We start from the raw sequence: 22,449 nt of genomic DNA on the forward strand, positions 1-22,449 counted from the left end.
TAAAGTGAAAGATTTTATTTCATTAAATTATGAATATAATATGTAATATATGTTATATATTGTAATATTGTGTTACTATAGTAACCAAGTACATATCAACAAATATCCGGACTTCAAGGTTTAATCAAACACGCGATCGAATTTATACACGAAATATATTCACATTTTTTAATGTCAAATGTATCTATTTATATAGATTTTACATAAAGTTGTAAACGTTTTTACATATATATTTATACATAAATTAAAGTAACAAATAAACATATAATGAGATTTAAAATTTCTGCACAAAATCGTAATGGTCACAAGCGTTTAGTAACATGTGTTGCATGGAATTCAACAGAAGAAATTTATTCTTGCGGGTATAATTTAATATTTAATTTAAAATAAAAATCTAAATAATAATTATATAAAATTATATTTTTCTCTTTATTTGCAGAGAAGATCATTTATTAATATCATGGCATTTGGAAGGTGGAATTGCACATTCCAATATTATTACAGAATTTCCCGATGATTTTTATCCGACCGACATGCAATGGCATCCGCGACCAAATTATGCAGTGTTAATTACAAAAAAACAATCATTGGATATTCTCTTAATTACTACAGCTGATGGTATTTGTAGTTTTGTTTTTTTAGTATTAAAAATTTTTAAAAATTTTATAATTATATTATTTTATATATTTTTTTATTTTGATATTGAGTTTTTAATATTTCTTTTATAGGAAAATATCACTTAGTTAATAAAAATGGACGTATAGAAAAAAGTGTAGATGCTCATAAAGGAGCAACAACAGTAGGTAGATGGAGTAATGATGGCTCTGCTCTTTTGACTGGTAATTAAAGCACTTTATAAAGATATGTGATTCAAATGATTATAATTTTCAGTTAATTTTTTATTATAATTTTAGCTGGAGAGGATGGTTTGATAAAAGTATGGTCACGTAGTGGCATGCTTCGTTCTATTATAGTTAAAGGAATGTTTTCCATATTATCTGCTGCTTGGAGTTTAGATTGTACAACAGTATTATATTCTCAAGGAGCTCACTTAACTTTTCAATCACTTAATTCTAATTCCAAACCTCGAAAGGTTAGACAATCTTACAAGTACATAATATTTTACAATTATTAAATAATATTTAAAAAAAATTGTATTTTATTAGTTATTAGCACATGATGGTCTAATTTTGGTTTTATGTTGGAATCATACTCATGGATTAATCATTTCTGGTGGGGAAGATTGTAAATATAAGGTAGAACTTAATGTAAAATTTAATTAATTATAACAAATAACAGAATCAATGAGAAGTTAAATTTTTTTTTAAGGTATGGGATTCTAACGGTACTCAATTATTTTCTAGCAATGTGGAAGATCATCCTATTACAGCACTAAGTTGGAGTTATTCTGGAGATTACTTTGCTGTTGGATTATTTAATACAATCAAACTTTGTGATAAAACAGGAGTTAGTTCAAATTACATATAAATTTTAATAGTTAATTATATTCTATAATAGCTAATTATATTATTTTTTATTGATATTATTGATATTACATATATATTTTTAGTGGTCTCATTCATTAGAAAAAATTAATTCTGGTAGTATATATAGTATTGCTTGGTCAAGTGATAGTACTCAAGTAGCTATGGCTTGCAGTAATGGAAATGTATTAACAGGACATATAATAGACAGGTATAAAAGATATAAAATTAAATTACTTTTAATTTTTTAAATAATTATATTTATTTACTATATACTTATATTTACTTACTATTATATACTTGTACATTTAATATCAATGAAAAATAGGAGATTGGAATGGAATAATTATGAAGCCACATTGATTAAAAGAAAAGTAATTGAAGTCAGAGATGTGGGTAATGAAACACGAGAAGAATTAGAAATATCAGATCGTGTAGTTCAGCTGGAATTTGGTTTTGATTATTTAGTTGTAATTACACCAGCACAATGTCATGTTTATTCAGTAGTAAATTGGAATACTCCTGCCATATTTGATTTGAAAAATACTAGTGTATCAGCAATACTTCTTGCAGAAAAGTAAATATTTTATTTTATAGAATAAGAATTTTAGAAAAAATAACATTTAAAATTTATTATTTTGTGTAGGCATTTTTTATTGATTGAATGGAATACTGTATCATTATATAGTTATCAAGGTCGTTTATTAGGAACTCCAAAATGGAAAGGAATGACACAGGAACGACTTTATTCCCCTTGTATATCAGTATGTTCCGATACTTTAGTTATACGATCGCAAAGCAACGAAAAACGTACGATTAAATAAATACTTCAATGAACACAAAAACATTGTAAACATAAAAAAACTGATGTTAAAAGTTATTTTTTAGTACTTCATGTATTGGAAATGGCTTACAATAAACCTATAACAGAAAGCCAGACCTATACACATCTTCAAAATATTACAAGAGTTGCGTTAAATCACATTGGCAGTGTAATAGATCGACAAGTAGCACTAATCGATATAAATAAAGATTTATTTCTTGTTTCTATAAGAACCACTGGTTTTGGTAGAGTATGTAAAATAGGTATGCAATTTTAAAAAAGTATTTGCATTTAATATACAATTTCAGCAACATTTCTATGATTTTTCATCTTTTTAGCTGCTATGGCGCAAGATATTGCATGGGCCACTGATGCAAACGTTTTAGCGGCGATGTTGGATGCAACATTATCTGTATGGTTGTGTCCTAATTGTGTGCATTATAGCGATCGTAAAATTATACGAAAGACAAGAATCGATAAAGAAAGCAGGTTTTATTCTTTTATCCTTATTCTATAAAATATATTTTATTATTCTTTTTTAATAATGATATATAAACAATTTATTTATATTTTTAGTGAATTTGGTAAACAACCAAGTATAGCAAATGTTTATAATGGAATAGTAATGATACGACGTGGTGATGGAGCATTAGTAGCTTCTTCCTTTTATACATTTTTTATTAGTCTTTATCAACATATTTTAAACAAAAAATGGAAAGAAGCGTTATCGCTTTGTCGAATCGCTCAGGTAATTAATATCTCTTCTTCCTTTTTTTATAATAGATCAAAATTTTTTTAAAATATAAAAATTATTAATAGAATGAAATATTGTGGACTTGCATGGCCGTTATAGCAACTGATAATAAAGAATTAAACGCTGCAGAAGAAGCATATGCAGCAATTTCTCGATATGATAAAGTTGATTATATTCAATATATAAAGGTAATAATTTTATTCTTCTAATTTCTATTCCTCTAAATAAATTAATAATTTAAATTTTTCGAAATTAGAGTTTACCAAATAAAACAGAAAGGCTAGCAGAAATGGCACTCTTGTCAGGAGATTTGTTAACTGCAGAAGGTATACTTTTGCAAAATGGATTAATAGAGGAAGCTATACGAATTAATATTGAAGTATACAATTGGAATAGGTACTTTTTTTTAGTGTATAAACAAATTTTTAAATAAATAATTATTGCTTTTTTAATTTAATTTATTAATTATTAATTTAGAGCATTAGAATTGGCAATCAGACATAAAAAGCAACTGGATGAAGTATTAAACACAAGAAAGAAATATCTTCAAGTAATTAATAAAAAAGAAACGAATCAAAGTTTCCTTGCATATATGGCAAATGTTGCAAAGACACAAGTAAATTGAATACTCTCACTTTATCACTTTGTTTCAAATGTTTTGCACATAATTTTATCTTTTTTTACTAACTAGTGAGACCAAAACTATTTTCACCAGGAGATTATCGAGGATATTTCATTTAAACGAGATGAAGAATTATTGGAAATAGAAACAGAAAAAAACGAAATGCTTGATCAAGAAATACACATATGAAAGCGCAACGGTTTCATTTATACAAATTACTTATTAAAATATGTAAAAATAAATTACAATGAACCTGTGTTTTAAAATATCTTAAATACAATTTTTAATTACTATAGTAAAAACATTTTATGTGTATAAAATGTCAAGATGAAATATTTAATGAATCATTTATGGAGGTAATATATAAATATTTTACAGTTAATGTTATTAAAATATACAGTTAATGTTATTTAAATAATAATATTTAAAATATTTATAAAATAAATAAATACTCTATTAAATCAATTTTTATACTTACTTATATTTAATATGTGTTATAAAATTAAAAGTTTTAAAAACATAGAAATCATAAAAATAATCAAAATGGTGAATATAAATAACAAGATAAGTTTTCGCGAATGCCATGTAGTTTCTTTTGTTACAGATCTGTATCGAGTTGCTAAAGCGGACTGAAAAAAAAAAATAAATAAATAAATATATATATTTTTTTTCAAATTAACACTTGACTATTATATTTTCATTTTATTATATAATTTACTTTGTCTTACCCATCCTCCGTTAGCTTGGATCCATGCAGCAAGATCCTCTTCTAAAACATCTGTCATACCTTGAATCAAAAAGATTTTTAAATATCGCAAAATATTTAATATTTATAGCATTTTTGGCTAAATTGAAATATTTTTAAGACCAAAATATCAAAAAAAAAAAAAATATATAGAAATATAAATTTAATAAATTAAATAAAATAATTACCTCTCTGTATGGCAGGTAAATATTCAGGTTTGCCCTGACGTACACAATCCACGGCAATACCACCAGCAATTGCATAAATGGCTACCACTTTACTCCAAGTCATTTCACCATTCCTGATCATCTCTCTAGAGACATCCACGATGGCCTCGCTAGCAGATTGTTCCGATGAGAAACTACCACATCCAATTTGTCGTGCAACACGATTGAATAAATTTGGATGCATTTTCTCGAGTTCAGCTCCAACTGATACTAATTCCGGATAAACTTCTCCCACAACTGCACCACCAGGAAGCAACATGGCACTTCTCATCCTTTTCAATCCAAGCTTTCGATGAAAGATTCCAGACCGTTTCAAACGATTTCGGATATATTGAGCACATAAGAAGGATCCCTGTATCATTAATTAAATAAATTATTACTTTCAAATTTCAATTTTTAATTTTATCTTTAATGTTAAATAAAAAAAAATGTTTTAATTCTTAATAAAATTAATATTTAAGAAATTTATATTTTATAGGTGAATGATATTATTACTTGAGATACTGTAAGCTCGATTGATGCTGAAACCGTTCTCCATCGAATTGTATGAGAAATTTTTCTGGATACGACATCACTGACATTACTAAATCTTCTCCGAGCCGAATCAACTACATGAAAAGGTGAGATTTCTTGATTATTAGGAACAGGAAAAGCTGCCAAATTCGAATGAAGAGATAATGCGAGACTATTTCTGCGATAAGGTTGGCCTGCATTCCCAGAATTGTCCTCCAAGCCACGTAAAGATCCGACGAATCCAGACATTGAAGGATCTTCCGTGGAGAATTCCTGCCATTCAGACTTTTCAGGCTTGAAAAAATTTTAACGATTGTTAAAAAATTTGTTTCTTAAAATGAGGAATAATTTTTTTTTCATTTATGGAAAAAAAAATAGATAAACATTTAACTTATTAGAAATTCTGATTATTGATTTATGAATTCAATAGAAAAAAATTCTGTATAAAATTAATTCATTTCATATCATTAATAGTTTGCATTAAATTTTTAAAAAATTTATGAACTAAAGTAAAGATAAGAATCGAAATAAAAAAGTAATTATGTTTGGCATAATTTTTTAAATAGAAAATTAATCGGAAATCTATTCTAATTCTAATCTATAATACTTCAATTTTATAGGAATTTTTGCGGTTTCAAAAAGATGATATTGATGAATATTTTCAATTCCTTTATTGTAATCTTAAAATATGCACTATCACGCATATTACGAAAAAAAGTACGATGATAGATTCTTCTCTCCTTGTTACTACAAAAAGTTGTATATTCACACTAGGCATCGTAACGTAATTATTATTCTGCAAGTATAGCTGATGTTATCTCGCAGCCTTATTTAGTGCAGCTATTTGATATGCTTCGCGGTACTTTGTATTCCTGCTCGGTAAGATACAATCTTATTGTATGTATATTGCTCATTTTCATTCGATCATTTACCTTCTTAACGAGCAGAAGGGCTCGGCATTAGGCCCGGTATGTGTCATTTTTAAATTAATCCGCGTGATTCGTTGATATAAAATAAGATGTTAATTAAAATATTATATTTTATAAAATACAATACAGCAAATCATGAAATTAAGAAAAGAGTTAAATATTTCTTTAAAAAATATAATGTGTGCAAATTAAAAAAAAAAAAAATAAAAAAAACTTATACTTTGAAATTAAATACTTTTTATGTTTGTTTTAAAAGTAAAAGTATACAGAATAGATATAAAAAATATAATATAAAACATTAGAAATATTTATCTCAATTGATTTTATATTTAAAAATAATATAATATATTTTTATAAATAAATTAATCTATTTACTAGATTTGAAAATTAAAAATTGATTTTCAAAGAAATTTTTATGACTTTCTAATTATAAATCAATTCATGAGGAAAATTACTTTATATCTATATAGTGAGATCAAAAGTAACACGTGAAAAATTAATTGTATGTTGTCAATGCTTGATTCGTTTGTATGCTAGTTATCAATTATCAATGATGTCCAGTTAGTTGATTATCATTTGAGAATTTATATAATTCTTCTATCTATTCTATTTGTATTTTAATATTTGTCTAAATAGTAAAAGAGAATATAAATATCTACAATTAAAAAGAGTAAATATAAATAAATAAAAATATTGATTTATAGTTTGTATTATTAAAAGATCAAAATTTTAGTAAACATAAGAAAAGAAATACGAATTGAAGTTTAAAATTAATTCAGAAAATGAAAAACAAACACATTAATTAAGAATTATTTAATGTTACAAAAATAAAATAGAAAGCATGATATAATAAATATTTAAGTTATACATACTTTATTATATTATATTACATTTTTATTAAGTATAAAATGTAAGTATATTAAGTATTGAATGATTATCAAGAGATAATTATAAGTGTTTATAATTATATATAAGAATTATTAAAGAAAAAAAATTCTTATACGATTAATTTCTGATAATCTTATTATAATCGATATTATTTTATAAATGCAATTAATCAGATGGATACTAAAATTTAAAAAAGCAAAAGTTATCTTAACATGTTTTATTTCGTTGAAAAAAATTAAAAAAATTTAATTTAAAATTTAATCCAGAAATTATAAACTTTAAAAGGAAATATAAAAAAATTGATAAAATATAAGATTATAACAAAAAGTAGAAAAATTGGAAAATCACAAAAAAGAAAAAAGAAAAAGAGAAAAAATTCTTGCCATTTAATCTTTTTTAAATTTAAGTTCATTGAATAATATTTCATTGAAAAAATGAGATAAAATATATTTTCCTTCGCTTAATAGAAATTCTTGATCTCTATTAAGCGTGTCAAACTACTACAGGATATGGAAAACATTAAATCTACAAACACAAAGCAGGGAGTTGAGAGAATGAATTTACCATCGGCAATGCCGCCTCCTCCTGCACCCTCAAATGAAAATCCATCTTCATTGTGATTAACATGCAACCACCTCATTAGTCACTGTCATCTAACTCGTTCCATGTACACATTATATGCGTAATATGTTACTGAATTATCGCTTATCAACGGTATAACTGGCCGGTTGATTATCGTTCAAGAAGTATGCGCGACGGCGCGTTAAATCGTTTGTTTTATCAATTTCCAAGGCTTATTTCCGTGCTACAATAATGCCTGATAATATAAAGTCGTCATTTTTGCATTTTTTTAAACGATGAATAGCGTTAATATCTTAATTAATGTATTCTGTATGAAGTTATAGCGGATAATGATTTTTATTCTTCGAAAATCAAAATAGAGAAGTAATTAATTTGAAAAATTGTAATGGCGTAATAAGATTTAAATCATTTTTGAAATACGGTAAATTGATTTAAGAAAGAAAATCATAATTAGTTATTATATAATTATTTTTTCTAAATGAATTAATTATAATTACTTTTTTATAGTTTTATAGTTACTTTAAGAGCAACTAAACTAAATTAAATTAATTGATAATTAGAACAGTGAACTAATTGTTTAGGAAAGGATAAGCAATTAAGTTTTAGAAAGATACTTGAACAAAAATGGAATACTTTGACATCATTTCCATAGTTACAATTAATATTATTAATTATTTATTGCATGGATATATTCGTAACAATATAATTAGAATTTTTTTTTATTTTATTATAAAATATTGAAATTTTAATTTCAACCATTATTTTATAATTTATATTATATCTATAATATATATAATAAATGTGTTGAAACTTTAATATGCATTGAAACGTGATCGTTGATAATATTTAATAATATATTAAAGATTATATTTAAATATTTGTATGTAAATGATATTTATTAGTTCATTTCCTATATATTTATAATATCATTGACAATATTGATATAATATAATATAATCTATAATCTATATCTACTATCTTAAACAATTTATTATAATTTGCTATTTATATATAATTAAAAAACAAAATTGATTATAATAAATTTTTAATACAATGTAATTAAACAAAAGATTATAATATTAAATGTAAAAGTACTTTGTTGGTTTTAATTAAAAACATCATCATATTTTACAACGATAAAAAATCGAGCTTATAATCAACAAAATTGTATAGGCAACTGTTAGATAATTATATACCGTAAAAAACATTTATCGCATGTTTGAAAAGTTTTGCATAGAAACGTGCAGATGACATGAACGTGATCAAAATTACGAAACATTCAAGAGAAATATATTGTTGTATTATTTAAAATTAGATTTCGTTCAAATTTTTTTTTGTTATTTTTAAAAATATATATAAATATTTGTGATTTTCTATCACGTATATTATTGCAGTTTAAATAATAATAAATTTTTATTATGTATATTTTATATAAAAAAAAATATTGAAACGAATATTAAAATATCCATGAAGCATAATTTTTTTCTAATTTAGAATATTTAACTAGTATAAAATTTTTCTAAAATTTATTATTCAAAATTTGAACTATTTCACAGATACATTATTATTAAAATTATTACAGAACAATTGCATATTCTTCATTGAATCAACAATTAACTTTGTTGAATACATTGAAAGAAGTATAAATCATATAATCTTATAATATTATAATTTAATTATAGTTCTTACTTATATTGCTTTAATTATTTTAAACATTGTTTTATTCGAAAATTTATCGACAAATAAACTTTGCGCACAATAAGTATCGGAATTTAATTGAAAATAAATTGTCTTTAATCGATAAATCAACGAGAGCGTGTAACAATTAAAGCGCTAAGAGCCAATAAATTTTCTCTCTACAGTTAAAGTCAACATAAATGTAAGAACATCGAGAAAGAATATAAATCACGTTTCGAGAAAGCGAATCGATCAAGCAAGTGATTCTTTATTCCGAGAAAGTGCTTACTTCGAGTGCCAGTATCGAACGTATCGAATTCTTCGAATCATCAATCGTGGCCTTTTGCGAACATAGTTCGTATTTGAGGCACGTACACTGATATAACTCACAAAATATACGAATGTCAGGCATTAAGAAAAAAAGAAAGATTTAATAAATGAATAAATTAATTTTCGAATAAATTTTATCCAATGATATCAGATTTTAATAAAGAAAATTTTTATAAGATTTAAAAAAAAAATTGAAACTTTTCCCGCTTTCTTTTTACTCTTTTTATCTTATTGTCAATTATGCGATGCCTTTGTGCACATGCGCACAAATTGTTTCCTACTAGTTCATCAAGTAAGTGATTCAAATTAATAATTATCTGCATATTTTAACGATCTTTTTTACGATAAAACAAGGATAATTTATTAAACAAAACAAAAAAAATAAATAAATATAAAAATAAGATATACTTAAGCATTAGATGTACATATTTGAAATCATGTATATTATATGTGTAAAAGAAATACGACATGTATAAAAATAATTACAATTTATGATTATTATTACATTTATTACGTATAATTAATTTTATATTGAAATAATAAAATGGAATCAACTAAAGAAATCTGAAGAAATATCAATTTAAAATTGTAATGTTAATAAAAGACATTTTATTAGATATTTTCTTTTTTTAAATTATTGATATCTTGTTAATAGCTGTTATATCGTTTCTTTACATAAATTTACATATTTTATTGCTTTGTTGATTAGACTTGCCGATAAATTTCAAAGATGACGTAAGAAGGAAGAGGAAGAAAAAAAAAAAGAAATATAAAATTGAAAGGGCGACGCATAACTAACAGTACGAAAATAGGTCGAGACAACATAAAAGATGCGGGCTACATATTCTTCAGGTAACGGCTATACCCCCCACCTTTTAGAAATTTTTCCAAAAAAATGAAACAAGTTTTTTCATACAAAAATCACTCTCTTTATTATCACTTGCGATGATTAACAAATGATGGTTAAAAAATTTTTTTTTAAATATAAAAAAAATAAAACAGAGTATTTGTAACATTTGATATGATATGAATATTTGAATAATCTAAACAATCACAGTTAAGATATTATTACAAAATATCCGTTTTCGATAAGGAAAAGTTATATCTTAATAGGAGAAATATTATTAAATTATCATTACAACTAACATAAAATTTTATTTATCTACTTTTTATTGACAATTAATTATTTGCATGTGTTTCAACAAGAAGCTATATTATTACCTTGAATATTAACGAAGTACGGAGAGTTATCGTTTTTTTCTTTGATGATCGCACAATTGTATTTCATGCGTGAAATTGGTTCCACACACTTTTGTGGAAATTTGTACGTTCAATCACTTTGTTATTACACTACATTAAAAGTTTCTACAACGAACGATTCATTTCTGTTAGAACACAGTGATTTTTATATTAATTAGATTATTTTTATAGTTAAAAAAAAAAAAAAAAAAAAAGAAAAATAAAGATTATAGTTATCGAAGGAGAATGCGAGAACACGATGCGACGCATCGAAATTGTAGGGTACACAGCGCAAACAATACTGGTGACTTTCAATTACATATGATACAACTTGAAAGTGTTATATGAACGCCGTGCGAATGTTATCCCTACTTGCATCGTTGTACAACGGTTGAGTCACTATATTTCATAAAGAAACATATTTCAAAAAATTTTAAAAATTGAAATTAATTTTTTATTCATAAGTATGTATATATGTAAATAGAATTATTCTGAAATATTTCATAATATTTTTTCAATTCGTTTTTTTAAAAATAACTTAATATAATAAAGTTGATTCATTGATATAAATTCATTAGAATGTTATTGAATATATATGAATAAAAATATAATGGATTTCAGATGAAAATAATTTTATAAATTTGATAATCTAATCATACATGTAAAAATAACATTATCAATCATATTAAAAAGTATTTAAATATTATATTTATAATTAAAATCAAAAAGTTTTATGATAATAAATCATAATAATACATGAAAAATATATGAACACGTAATATTAAATATGAAATGTAAAAAATCTTAATACAATTATAATTTAATGATCAATTAATATAATCTCTAAATAAATAAATACAAATAATTAAAGATGAAATTTTTTTAAAATGTTTTTTATGATTGAAATTAAAAATTTATATAACGATATCGATATTGATATAATGATAATGATCATTAAATTTTCATCGTGTATATTAATTTTAAATAATTATAATAATAAAAATATAAGTATTAATTATCTCTAATAATTCAAGTTTTATATCTGTTGAAAATGATCATTAAAGATGTAAGGAATTTTGATGATAATATTTTATATATTTTTTTAAATATTACTTAAATTACTATAAATTTTGCAAAATGTAATTGATCGTTAAAAAAGTTATACTTGATTGTCTCTAAATTTTGAAAATTTTGTTAAATTATCATTAATATTGTTAAAATGTACAATCCAAAATTACTGATTGTTTTTATATGAATTTAAATAATAGTTATTTTCATTTATTTCTTATCTGTAGCATTTTAAAGGATTTTGGGATATCTTTTCTTTAAATAGATTTTACATTATAATTTAGTTTTACATATTGGGATCACATGCAGTATATTTGTATAATAAAGAATGTCACATGAAATATCCTTCTTAAAATAGAAGGAACAATAAGTGGGATGATAAATTCGTATAACAATATTCTATTCACAACGGTGATATGATAAAGTAGCATCGAGAGGCAACAATTTTCTTCGGAAATAGTACAACTTACATTATATATATATATATATATGTATAGTATAACAACACTGCGGAAAGCTTGAAAACACTCCATTCAGTTACATTTATTTTCCTTTTCTCATCATTTTATAGGCATATTTATATTTATATATATATGTATGTATGTACGTATATACGTAAAATATGTGTATATATATATATACATATACATATACATATATATATATATACATATATATATATATACATGTATATATATATTACTTTCTAACGTAAATTTATGTTATGCTGTGCTACGTTAGAAACTTTGAATAATAATACTTTTCATTGTCAGCACATTATCATCTTTCTCTCGATCACGAGTACACAATAAATAAATATTCATTCATTCAATCACGCAACTATAATTTCACAAAAAATAATTATACTAGCAACAATTGCAACCATTAATTCTGGTAAGAATCTTGGAACAGTTAAGAAAAGGATTAATGTAGAAACACAAACTTTGATTTGAACAATTAATATATGGATTGTATATGATTTATATAAATATAAATTAATAATGCAATAATTTAATTATATGAAACATATCTATACATGCAGATTTCCTTTTCTTTAACTATTCTCATGTACAAAATGCACATTTACTCGTATCGTGTTTTATAAGATTAAATTCTGTCGATTGCTTAATTCTTTTTTTCCAGTTGTGACGCCTTTCACATTTCACATATCTGAAATGTAATTACTTATATGTCTTTAAAATTACACACAATCAATTGTCCTAAATATATCTTTCAAAATGATATTTTTTATATTTAAGTCGAGTTACTCAATTGTTTCAATGACCTGATTTCTGTCTTAATGTGTATTTCACATATTTTTGCGCTATCTTATCGTAGTACAGCTTTTTTATTGAGATCAGCAATATATATTTTTTTTTTTTTTTTTTACTTCACATGACATACGAGAATACTATCGTAGATTTATAAAATGTTTAAAAAGTGAACATAATTCGCTATTTTTTTTTTTTTTTTTTTTTTTTTTGTTATGAGCTATGTCGTTGATATTATATAAATCTCAGAAAACAATTGAATAGCTAAATTCGATATTATAACACTGGTTATATTTGAAATTAAGTTCAATATCTTGGTATATAACGTTTGTTGATCGTTCTTTGTTATGTTGCTTTCTCATTTTTTATTTACGCTTTGATTTTATAAAAGTCGATATGAAAAAAACTAACTAACATGATTGACTATGTTATAAAAATCAAAGGAGGTGACTCAGCCGATGTACAGAGCATTTCAATTTAAGCTCTTCTCTTTAGAGCGCTTCTTCTAATAATTCAATGACTTTAATAACGCATAGCCATAATAGCACAACATTTTCCATGTTATGTTATTTTACAGTCGATGACATGACGGGGGGTGAAAGATACATGATCCTCCTATGCAAACGTTATATAATTAGTAAATATTGTCACTTGGACAAAAGTGGTGCCAGCCACTTCTACATCACAACCAAGGAATCTAAAATCGACACCTTTAGTTTTCCCATGCATTCAATTTCATTCTTCGACTTTTCCTTTCATTCAAAAAAAAAAAAAAAAAAAAAAACGAGAGAAAAGAAAAGAAAAAAAAAAAAAAGAAAAAAAGAAAAAAAAGTAACAAGAAATTAAACACAGAAGCAGGTACTCTAAGAGTTAATCATGTATCGTACGATACCGATACAGATTTGATCACAAAGTGAGACAAAGGATAACGATAGTAACGCTAGTACGCGTCATCAGAATGCCCGAAGTATATTGAAAAAAAAATATCATATTGTTTCTCTATATATATATATATATATATATATATATATATATATATATATATGGATTTTTATAACTGGTACTAGTTGTTATCCTATTATCGACATAAATTTACGTAATCTATATAAAATATACTAATCCTTAATATACTACGTGAAAACTATGGCTTTTCGTATATCAATTTAGAAAACAAGTCAATCAACGTATGACATAAACAACAATTTGTTTTCTTTTTCTTTTTTTTTTAATGTAATCATTTCTAGAAATTAAAAATTATCGTTGTTCAAAGTACCATTCGCCCCCTGCCATCAATATTTCTTCGTTTCTTTTCTTTCTATGCTTAATCATATTTTCAATATGTCAATGTACATACAAATTAGTTAATTTATTCCACATTAATATAAATGCGTAATTTCACGCAAAATTCTCATTATATATACGTGTTTATATTAATGTAGAATGAATCGACTAAATTTACGTATATGTGTATATGAATTTTGTTCCATGTATTTGCGCAAGGGGCACTATTTATAATATTTACAAAAATTAAGAGACTAACATATACATATGTATACAGTGTATATACACGTATACGGTAACGCATGACAGACACAATATATAACGTATAAACAATACTCTTTCCTTCCGTTTGTTTGCACTTACATACATTCAACAACTGATTAAGCAAGCCATAACAATACTAAAGTAAATAAACATTGCAAGGCATAACACATACGTGTACGAGCATTACTGTCAAATTAGAAGATTAACAATAGATTCGATGAAATTAATTTGCAGTATATGTATATATAGGTATATGTACGTATATACACAAATATATAAATATATATAATGATAGCATCTGGTCCAATGAATATTAAGTATTCATGTAAATAACCAATCATTTCTTACATATGTACATATTAGATATTAAATTTCTAACATAACAAAAGATGACTCAACGTTGATTATTGTCGATGTTCATTACGTCGCAGGCTATAATCTATGCGTTAGCAACCATTTTGTGTCATATTATTCTCTATCTGAGAATAAACTCGCAATGAACGTAGGAATTGTCTGCAAATGTCGAGACAAATAATCGAACAAGCGTAATAAAACGAAGGAGATAAATCTATATAATCTCAATCGGTACAGAACCTCTTATAGCGCCTCAACAACGAAACATGCATATATAATAATACTAGTACTCCGCAAACGACTGAAGATGCATCATAAATACCGCGACTGGAAAAACACGGTAATTTTGCGCATATATGAAACTTGTACATAATATTCTTCAATTCTATATATATATATAGAAGAGAGTCGTTAAATGGCAGTAGGAAATCAAGTATGCTGATACGTTGTAGTGCCAAGTTCTGTCTTCTGTTCAAGCACCGGCAAATCCGTATACTTCTAGTACCCTAATCTCAAAATCGCCGCTGGCACAGAGAGGTGGATTATTGAATGTAGAGCACCGATCTGTTTTTCCGAATCTTATATTTTCATCCATCCAGATTGCTTGACCATCTCTAAACAAATAAAATAATTTTTAATATAATTCACATAAATTGTACACAATATTTATAAATACTGTATTTTACTGTTATATAATGTATAATTTTGAAAATGAAGAATTGTTTTTCAGAAAACAGGAATTATAATGTATCTATTATATATCTAATTTATTTTTTTCCATAAAAATGTATTCTAGTTTTTATATATCATAAATTTTATACATTTACACATATTACATATTTCATATAATTAACAAAATCTTACCCTCCGCCAATTGTTATCATTTTGGAATCTGCCGCCATAAATAATTCAGCTGAATGATGAACTTTAGGATCATTGTGCGAAGAATCCATACCCACCCAAGGATATTTTGCTCGTTCAGGATATAAACTAAATAAGAACGTTTCACCTGTTCCAAAATAAGCTTGCCTTTGTCCTTTATCATTTTTCATATTACGTTCACACCATCTCGTGGAGCAATACGCACCAAATACCTTAAATAAAAAAGCAATGAAAAAATGAATATTAAATATTATTTCAAATGAAAACAAAAAAAAAAAATATTATTTGAAAAAAACTTACTTCATTATTACATGTTTTTATCATCAATAAGGTTGGTTCATGTTGCTCTACTCTTACGTAAAATGTTGTTAAAGAACAACCGTGCTCTTCTGTTGTATACAATAGAATTGGTTGATACATAGTGATCCGCATAGGCAACCAAGACCATAACGTAAATAACTGTCACAAATTAAAAAAATAAAAAATTAATATAATATTAATATTATACATAATCGGTATTTATAACTGTGCAAACATTAGTTTTCAATAATTTTCTAATTGTTCATAAATACAACAAACTAAGTCACAGCAGCGGTAGATCATGCGCTTGACTGAAAAAAAAATTAATAAAATAGAAAATTATAAAGCCAAATAATATAAAAAAAATATTTATTTTTTTCATACTTTTTTATATAAATAAAATATAATATAAATCTATTATTTTATATTTTTATATTTTATTTTTTTATATAAATTTTTTATTTTATAAATTACATAAATATTAAATTTTTTTTAATAATTATCTTATAACATAATTATTAATTATCTTATAATATAACTATAATTATTTTTCTAAAAATTGTAATCTAAAAACAGTAATTAGAGTAATAAAAACAAAAACTCAAAAAATCAAATTAAAAAAAAGAAATATTTAGGAAAATAAATATGCTTGTACAAGATGCAAAAACATCATGCAAAAGGTATCATTCAAATATAAAAGTGAATTGTTACAATATTATAAATTGTGATTTTAAATGAATTGAAATTGTGAAATGATTATTTGATGAAGCAATGCAAATGGCATGATAAGAGTTTAATAAATTAAAAATACATATACATATGACTATATACTTTTAAAGATTGAAACGATGTAAAATCATAACTACGAGTTTGTTACATTTATTATTCCTTCCGAGTTATTAGTTACATAAAAAATATCTAGTAAATCTATGAAAAAGAAATCTATATAAAAAGAATGTAATAATACAAATTAGTAAAAATCGAAGAGGGGAAATTTTAAAGAAATTAACTAAAAATACATGAAAATAAAATAGAAGAAGTACATGCCGAATCACTAGCAAAGAAACTGAGCATAATTTATCAAAAAGGAATACGAGAAAGCACTAGTTTAATCAATATAAATCAGATTATACATTATTTAATTCAATGTGTATACTCTACAAGAACATTAAACCTCAAGCAAAAAGAGAAGTACAACGAGAAGTGATAACAAAATCACGACTATAAAAGCTAACTTAATCAATAATTATTAGTTAATACTTAATACTGAACGTGAATGACAATTAAATGTCACTTATATCAATATTTGGCCTTTTTTTTTTTTAAATTTTATTAGAAGATCTGCTAAACAACTACCATTGTTCAATCGATATACATTGCATATTTAAGCTAGTATCTTTTTGATAGTAGCCAAAGATGGTAATATCATGTAAATTAACATCCTATAGAATATATACTTCAAGGCGGCTATATACACCAATAACGACAATATCGACATGCCACAGAAAGGCGACCAACGAAACTACAGAAAACTCTGTTACTGTTGAACTTTTTGTTCTTTTTTTGGATTAGTTTTGAACCGTAGTTTTGGCCGTAAGTACTTACATCAGGCATGTCTAGAATCTGGGAGCATATGCTTTGTATGGGATAAACGCCCATTGACAGAGCACGCGGTCCAGGACTGTGTGCACCCTACACCCATGATCATTAAATCCATCATCATTCCAGTAACGCAGCATGACACAAGATAACATAGAACCGTCAGTTATATTGGAGTACAGCATTGGCTGAACTTTGCATATCAGAAAATGAGAATAAATATTATACGAAACACTGGTTAAAACCATCGGAGACACAGAGCATAACAAGAAACATCGGCCATATTTTCGAGTTTCTCTTCTAATATCACACAAAAATGTAGAATATATGAATGAAATGCTCAAGAGTCACTGTTAACCAGTATAACCAATGTAATGATCTCAAAAACGAAAATTAAACGATGTAATCAATGTACTACTGAAGCATTAAAAATAATTAATATATAAAATTAAAATGTTTTGAACATTTGCTATTTGGATTTTCCATATAATTGTAACAATCAAATTGTGATTTGAACTGCAAATAGATTGAAATTTATAAAGCACGCTGCATTCACTGATCGATTATAACTGATGTTGCGATTTCAAGCACTTTTAACAGCTTTTTTATTCTTTTGCCTTAAGAGATAAGTTTGATTATCCTATCAATCAATGATAAGCAAACACATTTTGTGTAGCTCACCAGTAACAGTCATCATAAATTGATTATAAATTGATTTTTCAACATTCTTCATAAAACATATACGTAAAGAATAAATGTTTTCGACAGAATGTACAGATATATATATCTTATATATATATATGTATAAAATTTTTATATTGTTACATTTGGCATGTCATATATGCGAAACACTGAAAGCTGGAGAAAACCTAATAAGAAGAAGATATAAATTTTATTGGAAGAAATCTTTGTTATTTTCTAATATTCAAAAAGGCAATAACTGCAAGTGGATAGACGCTAACAGCAACAAAGCTGGCACGATAAGTGTAACAATAGTGAGTATGAATGAATGTAACAGGTATAGTTCAGGAACAGAGGGCAGAGCACATGAAACTAACAACACATTTCCCAAAAAGATAATTATACAATACCCTGTCTTTGTATGTGTCTTCACACTCTTTCTGAAAACAAAGTGAATCATTGAACAGCTTTTGCATAATTTTGCATTCTAATACCCTAAGAAATTATTTGCTTAAATCCATGTTTGTCTACTTATATTATTTTACAGTAAGAAACATTAATCACATTAATTATTGATACTAAACCTTTAAACCTGCAAGTTTCTTACAAATAAAGAATCATTCGCAACATTTAAAGATAAAAATAATGGGCTCACATATATGTACAATTGTCTTATGAATATAATTTCATACTTCGAAAATAAGTAAGATCAACATTATTAAAATATCAATATTGAGTATTACAAAATTAACAAGATAAGAATCCAAAAAAAAGGAACAATCATAGAGAATTAAATAAAATCTTATAAAGCATACATATGAGTCCATATTTTGTTGAAAAAAAATCTGTCAAATATTCGGACTATTTTGAAAAAAAAAAAAAAAAAAAAGAATACAGATAACATACTTCTCGTATCGTGAGCGTGTGTGACATCATCTGAATGTTGACTTGAGATTGGCTCGTCGGCAGATTGTCTGTGGATCGTGATCTTGCCAATGATCTGGATCCCGTTAAAACACTTTTACTTTTTAGAGCCATTTCTGTGCGCAAAAATACTCTTGATATGTATGCTGAACTAAGTCCACGTATTCCAAATGCGGTACGTAAAAATTTAGCTGACGTTACCTACAAATTTACAAAACATACTATATCATTTTATATTCATTATATAAAAGTATCAAAAGAGTTATAATTAGTTTAATCGATTTTTTGAATGATTCTGATAATGCACCGACAACCTTGCTAAAGGTTTATATACTTATATTTACCGGTATTTGCCTGCAAAATTTTGAAAGTGCAGCATCAATTCCATTCTTCGAAATTTCGTTCATCCATTCAGAATTTTGCAACGATGAATGTTTATAGAATAATAAAACTATTGCCATTGCTACTCGATAGAATACCTAAAACAAATACAAAATTAACATAAAAAATAGAAACTGTATAACTTATAACTTATAAATATGTATTAATTTTATATATCATACATTAAGAAGAATCAACGTGTAAAAACGCACGCATCTAATTTTTCACTGGCATACAGTCAACATTTGCATTTATCATTCATACTATTCCTGGAAGAGCATTCCATATTATACATATCTTTAACTTTTTCCTTGTTTTGAATCAATGCCAATAATACTTTTTTAACATGTTGTGAAAAGATGCGATAAAAAAGAATGTAAATGTTCCAAGTTGATCCCACTCAAATTTTGTAAATACCTTAATGCCTTCATGAAGAAAACAATCCATAACTCTGACTAGATGTTGGAAAGGAAGAAGTTGAAGAATCCACCACATCCAATCCATATAAATTCTTTCTGCTCTTGATCCAGAACAATGCCTCGCTAAATGTACCGCTGCCGATTTCTTGAATGAAAAATTATAATTCTATATATTCTTCAATAAGGAATGCAAAGAATTATTGAATTTGAACTATTCTACAAGATTTCTATATTTTTTTTTTATATTTAACATATAATTTTATATATGATTTAAATTCATGTAATTGTATAACGTTTCTTAATTAATCTTATAGCTTTTTATAATTGCTTCTTTTATTTTATTCAGATTACTAATCATTAGAAAATTCATGATTCACTTCTAAACTATCTATATTTAAGAAACATCTATACAAATTCCGTTCTAGTCTGTTTAATTTAAAAATAATTTGCATTTACAACAACAACATCATCAAAACACCATTTTAAAAGGGAAGTTGAAGCTACAATCTCTTGATAAACGTTATATATGAGTGAAATGTAGATCATTTTGCGCCAAACAGACTAGAATGATTCAAAATGTGATTCATCTTGAACAATACGAATTGTCCAACATTACGTACCACGTGCTTTTTCGTAATTTGTTCCACAGTTTTCCAGGTAACTTCGTAAAGGAGCTTCGTTTGTGTGATGAACATCTTATCCTTAGCGGCAACCAAACTGGCCATGCAATGATAACACTCCTCCTCTGCAACAGATGGATGGAAAACGGTAATCTCGTGAACATTTCTGATTTTCAAACTATTAATAAAACTGGGATTCTATCCAACCGCATGCCCAACATCTTAATTTATGCGAACAGACAAGAAATTCGATTTACGACACGCAATGTGAATTTCTATTGTGCTAGTAGAACAAATGAAAAGAAAAATCTTATTGAAAAATTCTATCCTTCTTATATCTTTGAACTCTGAGGAAATGGATATTCATTTTCATTTATAATATATTTACCTGGCATAAAGTGAAGAAGAAGAGCTGTGATGGGATAAAGAGAAGGACTGTAGGTAATATCGGGACAAGCGTATCCCAGCACAGATACAACCCTGTCCGCAACGCACCTGCCTTTTCTCGTCAGGTGGTACGACAGGCAATGAGTACTGTCCACGAATGGTGGTAACATGATTGATTTTTCCGGCAGTTCTGTAAACAAGCAATTCCATGTCATCAATCGCCACTGATAAAAACAAGTAAATTGGTCGGAAATCAGCTGGAGGAACATTTGGTCTTAATAAGTTCTGATGACAATTTCTCAACATCTGATATTTGATAATTTTTAAAAGGTTTAGGTAATATATCATAATATGATTTAATATTGTATAAGATACTACGTAAGACAGAAGATTATATGATTTTCAATAATTTAAGAAGATCGATAAGTTGTTGTCTATGAAGCTTATAGCTTGAAAATTCTACATATCATGATATATTGAATATTGCGTAAATAATAATTTATATAGTTTAGAGAAAAATTAGTAATTCAATTTTTATTATCTGCTTTTAAACTAATTTTTAAATATTATTATATATACGTATAAAATTATTGTACTTTGGAAGATTTGGAGATTCATCTGATATTAATATATATATAAAACTATTGCATTTTGGAATTATATCTATACTAATAATTTTTGTTTAAAAAAGGATCTAAATTAAAATAAATTAGATTATATTATATAATATATATTTAAAAATGAATTAAGGATATAAATATATAAATAAATGTGAGTAGATTCATCTGATATTAATTTTCACTGTTAACGCCGTATCCATTAGCAAAAAATAACTTTCAAGAGTTTTACTCTCAAATGGATTCGTAACCTAACAGAGTAGAGTTAAAGTAATCTATTTTAAGCATTTTAAGCGTCGTATTTGACTGCCTATAGTAGTTGAATTTCTTGTTTATTGATCATTTTTCACACCAACCGGATGAAGGTGTTACATATCATCTTTTTCTAATAATAAATACAAATCAATGTGAAACACAATTCGAATATACGAATTTTCTAGCTCGTGTATTATAATTCATAAAGTAAATATAAATTTATAATTAGCATGGAATGATTAAAATAATGCTCTTATAAAATACATTAGCATTGTTTAATCTAAATCAAAAAGATATATATATATATATATATATATATATATATATATATAT

At 25.5% G+C, this 22,449-nt stretch overlaps 3 protein-coding genes across 10 annotated transcripts in view; 1 reads left to right on the forward strand and 2 right to left on the reverse strand.

Moving 5' to 3' along the window:
- Positions 1-19: 19 nt before the first annotated feature.
- LOC552021 (intraflagellar transport protein 80 homolog) lies at positions 20-3,983 on the forward strand. Of its 2 annotated transcripts, none has more exons than XM_006567971.3 (16): positions 20-362; positions 440-618; positions 729-839; positions 915-1,093; positions 1,167-1,256; positions 1,330-1,467; positions 1,571-1,695; positions 1,813-2,061; positions 2,131-2,294; positions 2,373-2,570; positions 2,646-2,796; positions 2,884-3,055; positions 3,127-3,249; positions 3,318-3,457; positions 3,539-3,677; positions 3,777-3,982. In XM_006567971.3, the coding sequence occupies exons 1-16, from the start codon at positions 268-270 to the stop codon at positions 3,870-3,872; spliced, it is 2,349 nt and encodes a 782-aa protein (XP_006568034.1). In that variant the 5' UTR covers positions 20-267; the 3' UTR covers positions 3,873-3,982. The 2 variants fall into 2 exon arrangements, with proteins under 2 accessions (XP_006568034.1, XP_624405.3); XM_624402.6 differs by having other exon boundaries at positions 22-362; positions 3,753-3,983.
- Positions 3,940-11,302, reverse strand: LOC411613 (buffy). Of its 3 annotated transcripts, none has more exons than XM_395083.7 (5): positions 7,550-7,842; positions 5,151-5,462; positions 4,617-5,007; positions 4,412-4,470; positions 3,940-4,312 (listed from the first exon to the last, which is right to left on the reverse strand). In XM_395083.7, the coding sequence occupies exons 1-5, from the start codon at positions 7,610-7,612 to the stop codon at positions 4,178-4,180; spliced, it is 960 nt and encodes a 319-aa protein (XP_395083.5). In that variant the 5' UTR covers positions 7,613-7,842; the 3' UTR covers positions 3,940-4,177. The 3 variants fall into 3 exon arrangements, with proteins under 3 accessions (XP_395083.5, XP_016766994.2, XP_016766993.2); XM_016911505.2 differs by lacking the exon at positions 7,550-7,842 and adding an exon at positions 10,796-11,302 and having other exon boundaries at positions 4,139-4,312; positions 4,402-4,470; XM_016911504.2 differs by having other exon boundaries at positions 4,139-4,312; positions 4,402-4,470; positions 7,550-7,867.
- Positions 11,303-12,160: 858 nt separating this feature from the next.
- The window catches only part of LOC413791 (TBC1 domain family member 24), a 39,501-nt gene continuing 29,212 nt past the window's right edge, over positions 12,161-22,449 (reverse strand). Inside the window, exons 2-11 of one of the 5 annotated variants that reach the window (XM_026439403.1) lie at positions 21,246-21,434; positions 20,858-20,982; positions 20,236-20,382; positions 19,782-19,916; positions 19,420-19,638; positions 18,924-18,953; positions 17,839-17,925; positions 16,234-16,392; positions 15,916-16,145; positions 12,161-15,665 (exon numbers count right to left, since the gene is read on the reverse strand). In XM_026439403.1, the coding sequence (XP_026295188.1) occupies positions 15,524-15,665; positions 15,916-16,145; positions 16,234-16,392; positions 17,839-17,925; positions 18,924-18,953; positions 19,420-19,638; positions 19,782-19,916; positions 20,236-20,382; positions 20,858-20,982; positions 21,246-21,434 (1,463 nt within the window). In that variant the 3' untranslated portion in view covers positions 12,161-15,523. The remainder of the gene's footprint in view (positions 15,666-15,915; positions 16,146-16,233; positions 16,393-17,838; positions 17,926-18,923; positions 18,954-19,419; positions 19,639-19,781; positions 19,917-20,235; positions 20,383-20,857; positions 20,983-21,245; positions 21,435-22,449) is intronic. The other 4 variants (XM_006567974.3, XM_006567975.3, XM_003251110.4 and 1 more) reach the window with 4 other exon arrangements.

Source organism: Apis mellifera, linkage group LG3, assembly GCF_003254395.2.
Source record: "Apis mellifera strain DH4 linkage group LG3, Amel_HAv3.1, whole genome shotgun sequence".
NCBI classification, from domain to species: Eukaryota; Metazoa; Arthropoda; class Insecta; order Hymenoptera; family Apidae; genus Apis; species Apis mellifera.

Excerpts from the sequence above, each read along its gene's own strand:
- LOC552021 (XM_006567971.3), top strand. The coding sequence starts at position 268 with ATGAGATTTAAAATTTCTGCACAAAATCGTAATGGTCACAAGCGTTTA. Across the intron at positions 1,468-1,570 it reads AACTTTGTGATAAAACAGGA|TGGTCTCATTCATTAGAAAA; the intron begins GTTAGTTCAAAT and ends ATATATTTTTAG. Across the intron at positions 2,571-2,645 it reads TGGTAGAGTATGTAAAATAG|CTGCTATGGCGCAAGATATT; the intron begins GTATGCAATTTT and ends TCATCTTTTTAG.
- LOC411613 (XM_016911504.2), bottom strand. The coding sequence starts at position 7,612 with ATGTTAATCACAATGAAGATGGATTTTCATTTGAGGGTGCAGGAGGAG. Across the intron at positions 5,008-5,150 it reads TCGAGCTTACAGTATCTCAA|GGATCCTTCTTATGTGCTCA; the intron begins GTAATAATATCA and ends TTAATGATACAG. Across the intron at positions 4,313-4,401 it reads CGGAGGATGGGTAAGACAAA|TCCGCTTTAGCAACTCGATA; the intron begins GTAAATTATATA and ends TTTTTTTTTCAG.